General features: G+C 43.5%; 1 protein-coding gene across 4 annotated transcripts in view; it reads left to right on the forward strand.

Annotated features, from left to right (window-relative positions):
- Positions 1–6,588, forward strand: part of SAP130 (Sin3A associated protein 130) — a 102,611-nt gene extending 96,023 nt beyond the window's left edge. For 2 of the 4 annotated variants that reach the window (XM_023519385.1, XM_023519386.1), the window contains exons 19-21: positions 1,442–1,545; positions 5,294–5,407; positions 5,667–6,582. In XM_023519385.1, coding sequence (XP_023375153.1) covers positions 1,442–1,545; positions 5,294–5,407; positions 5,667–5,825 — 377 coding nt within the window. In that variant the 3' untranslated portion in view covers positions 5,826–6,582. Of the gene's footprint in view, positions 1–1,441; positions 1,546–5,293; positions 5,408–5,666 lie in introns of all 4 variants that reach the window. The other 2 variants (XM_003800327.3, XM_023519384.1) reach the window with 1 other exon arrangement.
- Positions 6,589–6,832: the final 244 nt, after the last annotated feature.

Here is a 6,832-nt window from a genome sequence, read left to right on the forward strand (position 1 = left end):
AAAAAAAAAAAAAAAAAAACTTCAACCTAACCTGAACACCTTATACAGAAATTACCTCACAATGGCTAATAGATTGATTGATTTACCATCTTAAGCCTAGAGATGTAAGCCAATAGATGTTAAATGTAAAACTGTAAGACTTTAAAGAAACCTTAGGAGAAAATCTAATTCTTTCTTTACCAATTGAGATCTGTTAAGCCCCTCTAGTGAATTTTTACATTTCACTCATTATACTTTTCAACTCCAGAATTTTTTTTAAAGGCCCTATCTTCCAATACCATCTCACAACTCCAGAGTAATAATTTGGTTCTTAATTTCTGTTTCTCTGTTGTCTATTTCACGTGTCACAGTCATCCTAACTTCCCTCACTTTTTCAATCTTAGGCTTTCTTTGGTGTTGTGAACATGTTTGTCAGGGGTATTTTAATCTTTTTCTGTTATATTTGACACTTGGTGGTTCTCGTGGGCACTTGCTCTTGCCCTACGTTCTTTTCAGAAGTATGGGCCACACTTTCCTGTTTCTTCGCATACCTTATAATTTATTGTTGGAAATTGGACCAGATAATGTATTAGAGCAACTCAGACTGGTGTTGCCACTATTGTTATCGGCTTGTGTAGTGAATGGCTTGAATGAATTGGTAACATCTAACCTCTGCCCTGCCAGCCCCCACTGGTGTTCTGCCTCTGATGTTTCTTCTCAGGGAGACCTAGCTTTAGGCATGCCCGCGGTCACTATCACCCTGAGATGACAATGGCTTTGTAAGGGGTCTCTCCTCTACTCTTCCCCTGATCTAACCTAACAGTAAAGCCACTAATTGCTGGCTATTTTCTCTACAGTGCCTTGGAGCACAAATTCCTCTGTAGTACTAATCCAGTCACATTGTAGTTTCTTGGGCAAAATAGTTCCTCTGTTCCATATTCCATATTCTATCGTTCTGCCCTCAGGCAGGCTCTGTCAGCTGTCTTATTCTGTCTTATCTGAGCTCTCTCCTGCAAACCCGCCTGCACACAGTCTAGGCTGGATCTCGACTTGATACACAGATCACTTCCCAGTTGCCTTTACCACAACTGCCGCTGTTCTTGGGAGCACGTGAGGTTTAAACTTCTTCCCATACTTGCAAATGGAATCAGTTCCTTTAGGAAAAAATTAAAAGTTGTGTTTTACAGCCTCCTTCTTCCCCTGGCAAGATCTCTAAGCCAGGGCATTGGAGGTGGGGGTGGTGACACAGCAAGCTTCTCTCTGGTGATAGATAACTGTGCTGGAGGAGGTCAGCACTCGGAAGGGGGAGGGGGGTGAATTCTCTTGGCTTATCTATTCTGTGAAACCACTGCTTCAAGGAAAGAAATTCTTGATAAAATATTAGCATTTACATTGTGTAAACACAAATGATTTAGCTTTTTAAAATTGAGATATACTTATTTTTCCTTTCATATGATTGCAGAGGAGAAGAAAGCAATGCTGCAGGAGATCGCTAATCAGAAAGGAGTATCGTGCCGTGCCCAAGGCTGGAAAGTCCACCTCTGTGCTGCCCAGTTACTGCAGCTGGTAGGTGGAGTTCCCACAGTTGCCGTATCATTCTAGGGAGATGCCAGAGAGGGGCTCAAAGGAGTAGGGCGCCAGCCCCAAATGCCAGAGGTGATGGGTTCAAACCCAGCCCTGGCCAGAAACCACAAAAAAAAAAAAAAAAGAAGATGCCAGAGATGTCTGAGTTCATAGAACATTCTCATTTACGTAATTCGGAAGCATTGCAACTACCATGCATCTTGCTAGAATTTCTGTGTGCTGTATTATTACTTTAATCACTGTGTCAACTACATATGATTATAATCGAAATATAGCTGAGTTCTGGTATCCAGATCAAAAATATTTGGAACAACTTTAACACATAAAATTAAAGATTCAGTATCATGTGTTGTCATGACATCTAAAACAGGGAGCCTGGCTTGGCACCTGTGGCTCAAGTGGGTAAGGCGCCAGCCACATAAACCTGAGCTGGCGGGTTCAAATCCAGCCTGGCCCGCCAAATAACGACGACGGCTACAACCAAAAAATAGCCAGGTGTTGTGGCAGGCGCCTGTAGTCCCAGCTACTTGGGAGGCAGAGGCAGGGGAATCACTTGAGCCCAGGAGTTGGAGGTTGCTGTGAGCTGTGATGCCACAGCACTCTACCCAGGGCAACAGCTTGGGGCTCTGTCTCAAAAAAAAATAAAACAGGGAGCCTCAAGCAGCCTAACCATAAGCCTCTCCTCTCCACTCTGCTCCCTCAGATAAGGTCTCCTAGCCAAATAACTCCTTATCATGGGGACCAGGCATAGGTCCTGCTCTGAGTATTGTAGTTGAGTTCCCTGCTAGCTTCCAGTGTTACTCAAACCGATCACATCCTCACTCAGAGATCAGGGACTACGTGTCCCTCCTGATACTGTAAGTCACCTCCCACAGCCTCTGCTTATTCATTCTGTGTAACAGGGTGTTAGTGTGGTCATGTACCACATAATGATGTTCTGGTCATCAATAGACTGCACTATGACCACGTCCCATAAGATTATCAATGGAAACTTGGCGCCTGTGGCTCAAACGGCTAAGGCACCAGCCATATATATATACCTGAGTCCCAGCTACTTGGGAGGCAGAGGCAGGAGAATCACGTGAGCCCAGGAGTTGGAGGTTGCTGTGAGCTGTGATGCCACAGCACTCTACCCAGGGGGACAGCTTGAGGCTCTGTCTCAAAAAAAAATAAAAAAGATTATAAATGGAGCTGAAAGATTCCTGTTTCCTAGTATTTACTATACTATATTTTTAATCATTATTTTAGAGTGAATTCCTTCTACTTAGAATACAATGTTTACTGTAAAATAAACCTTAGGCAGGTCCTTCAGGAGGTGTCCAGAAGAAGGCATTGCTATTACAGGGCTGACAGCTCCTTATGTATTACTGCACTTGAACACCTTCCAGTGGGACAAGATGTGGAGATAGAAGACTGATGTTAATGATCCTGACCCCGTGTTCGCCTAGGCTAATATGTGTATTTGTGTCTTAGGAATGGGGGGGGGGGTGCCATGGCATTACAGCTCACAGCAACCTCCAACTCCTGGGCTCAAGCGATTCTCCTGCCTCCCTTTTCCCAAGTGCTGGGACTACAGGCACCTGCCACAACACCCAGCTATTTTTTGGTTGCAGCCGTCATTGTTTTGTGGGCCCAAGCTGGATTCACACCTGCCAGCTCAGGTGTATGTGGCGGGCGCCTTAGCTGCTTGAGCCACAGGCACCAAGCCTGTGTCTTAGTTTTTAACAAAAAAGTTTAAAAGATATAAAAAAAATTTTTTTTTGTACTCCAGGAGGCTGAAGCAAGTGGATTGCCTGAACTCACAGACCAGCCTGAGCAAGAGTGAGACTCTGTCTCTTAAAATAGCTGGACATTGTGGCGCAGGCCTATAGTCCCAGCTACTTGGGAAGCTGAGGCAAGAGGATCCCTTGAGCCCAAGAGCTGGAGGTTGCTGTGAGCTGTGACACGAGGCAAGAGGATCCCTTGAGCCCAAGAGTTTAAGGTTGCTGTGAACTACAATGCCACAGTACTCTGCTGAGGGTGACAAAATAAAACTCTATCTCAAAAAAAAAAAAAGAAAAAAATTCAGAAATAGAAAAAAGCTTAGAGAATAGGGATATAAAGAAAGAGTTTTATACAGCTAAATATGATTGTGTTTTAAGTATTACAAAAGAATCAGAGTCAAAAAAATTCAAAGTTTATAAACTAAAATAATTATAGTAAGCTAAGGTTAATCTGTTACTAAAGAAGGAAAATTTGGGTTTTGGGGGGTTTTTTTGTTTGTTTGTCTTGAGACATTTGTTCACTCTGGGTAGAGTGCCTTGGCATCAGCACTCACAGCAACCTCAAACTCTTGGGCTCAAGTCATTCTCTTGCCTCAGCCTCCCAAGGAGCTGGGACTACAGGCACTCCCCACAACGCCTGGCTACTTTTTTTTTTTTTTTTTTTTATAGAGACAGAATGTCGGAGCGGCGCCTGTGGCTCAAAGGAGTAGGGTGCCAGCCCCATATGCTGGAGGTGGCGGGTTCAAACCCAACTCCAGCCAAAAACTGCAAGAAAAAAAAAAAATAGAGATAGAGTCTTGCTCTTGCTCAGGCTGGTCTTGAACCCGTCAGCTCAGGCAGTCCACCTGCTTTGGCCTCCTAGAGTGCTAGCATTACAGGCATGAGCCACTGCACCTGGCCAGAAAATTTTGTTTTATGAAACAGTATAGCCTAAGTGTACAGTGTTTACAGAGTGTACGGTAATGTACAGTAATGTCCCAGGGCTTCACATTCCCTCACCACTCACTGCACCTAGAGCAGCTTCCATTCCTGAAAACTCCATCCATGATAAGTGCCCTGTATATGAGTATCACTTTTTTTTACCTTTTATGCTATATTTTTACTGTATATTTTCTATGTGTAATATTTAGACACAAAAATACTTACCCATTGTGTTAGAATTGCCTACAGTGTTTAGTCCAGTACCCTCTGTATAGATTTGTAGCCTAGAACTACTAGGCCATACCCTGTAGCCCAGGTATGTATCTGGCTGTGCCATCTAGGCCTGTGTAAATACACTGTGATAGTCCCTGAATGAAATTGCCTGTGACGCATATCTCAGATGAATCCCCATTGTTAAGAGATATGTGACTGTATTTGTGACTCATAAACTATCAATCTCATCTGTGCATATTCAGCTACTTCCATAACATAGGGCAAGAATCCCTTCTTCACCAACTGGGTGAAGGGATACAACTTCATAAAGTTTTTTCTTCCTTTGAGTAGTAGTGATTAGAAGAAATTGTGGGCAGCACCTATGGCTCAGTGGGTAGGGCGCCAGCCCCATCTACTGAGGGTGGGGAATTCATACCTGGCCCTGGCCAAACTGCAACAACAACAAAAACTGGGCGTTGTGGTGGGTACCTGTAGTCCCTGCTACTCGGGACGCTGAGGCAAGAGAATTAGCTAAGCCCTTGAGCTGGAGGTTGCTGTGAGCTGTGACACCACAGCACTCTACTGAGGGCAGCAAAGTAAGACTCTGTCTCTTAAAAAAAAAAAGAAAGAAAGAAATTTGTCTTTTGTCAGTATCAAAAAAATGTAGTGCTGGTGGCTCCTATGGCTCAAAGGAGTAGGCGCCAGCCCCATATGCTGGAGGTGGTGGGTTCAAACCCAGCCCCAGCCAAAATCTGGGGGTGGGGGGGAATGTAGTGCCTTGGCTAACTTTTTTATCTCTAAGGTCATGATGTCTTCCCTTTTGTGTATTGTAGACAAATCTAGAACATGATGTCTATGAAAGACTTACCAACTTACAAGAAGGGATTATCCCAAAGAAAAAAGCTGCAACTGATGATGATCTACACCGAATAAATGAACTCATACAGGTTTGAATGAGCCTTTTCTTCTCTAATCTCCACTTGATGGAGTTGTTTACTCTAAATCCTGCTTCTCCCCTTTCCCTCCCACACCCACTAATATCTTTAGTAAAATCCTATCGTTTGCTTCAGCTGTCATTACTGAGAAACACTAAGACACTGTCTGTATATGAAAGCCTCAAAATGGCCTTTGCATAAAGATGAGCAGCTCTGTAAACGCCATCATCTTCATGATCACCGGTTGATGATGTGATGTCTTCTGTTTCAGGGAAATATGCAGAGGTGTAAACTTGTGATGGATCAAATCAGTGAGGCCAGAGACTCCATGCTTAAAGTTTTAGATCATAAAGATCGTGTCCTGAAGCTTCTTAACAAGAATGGGACTGTCAAGAAAGTGTCAAAATTGAAGCGAAAGGAAAAAGTCTAGACCCAGAAGAATCAGGAGTTTGGAAACAAAATTTGTGAAGAATGTTGGTGGGGGTGGGGGGGAGGGTTTTGGTTATTTCCAAAGTGGAACATTGAAATAAAGGAAGTATTCCTTAATTCACACATGAAAGAAGAGGGACCGATGGCATCCAGTGGCACAAAAGGATCAGAGCTGACCAGACACAGTGGGCCCCTTTTGTTCAGATGTGTCCCAGTTGAGCCTGCCCTGCGTCATAAGTGATTCCTGGTGCATCAGCGTCTACCAGTTGGAAGCATTGACAAGGCTGGGTGGCTGGTGTCCTTCAGCCATCCGGTGTATAGACTGTATCTGGGGGATTCCTGCAGGCCCCATACTGAGGCTGGACCGAAAGTATCCACTCAGACCATCTGTTACTTCTCTATACTGAAGATAAAACTTCTACTTATCCCATTTGGTTCTTCTGCCTGACCTACAAATGCCCAAATTGGCCTTTTACAGCAGTGCCACAGCACCAAGCAAGCTGCCACATCTTACACTCTAAGGAAGTTCTTGTCATTTTTTTAAAAGAACCATTTCCAAGTGAAATTGTTATATTGTCTGTCCTGCGTGTGTCAGAGTTGGGTTTTTGTGGAGGTTCAGAGCAGGCAACATCAAAAGTTGCTCTCAGATCCTTGTTCTGAAGTACATTCTTGGTTATCTGTACTTCTGTAGCTGGTGTGATGCTGTTAATATATGTACCACACATCTCCAAACATTAATAAAGGAATCAAAGAGGTTTTTGTACACGCGCAGTTTGCATCCTTTTGTAAAGTGAATCAGTGCTATACTCTGAACTTTGTTGATGTGTCTACCCCGCTATAGTTTCTCACACGTTGCTGAAAGTGCTTTGTTAAGGTTATGTTAGTCCATGTAGAGTACCCCTTATCCCAATAATTTGAAGATGTTACAGGGTGAAGCCTGTTGGATCATGGTTATCTTAAATAGAAACATGTGTTGTGACCCATTACAGATAGAAATTGGCCACATTA

This window comes from Otolemur garnettii, unplaced genomic scaffold (genome assembly GCF_000181295.1).
Source record: "Otolemur garnettii isolate 467f Iridium unplaced genomic scaffold, OtoGar3 scaffold00173, whole genome shotgun sequence".
Taxonomy (NCBI): domain Eukaryota; kingdom Metazoa; phylum Chordata; class Mammalia; order Primates; family Galagidae; genus Otolemur; species Otolemur garnettii.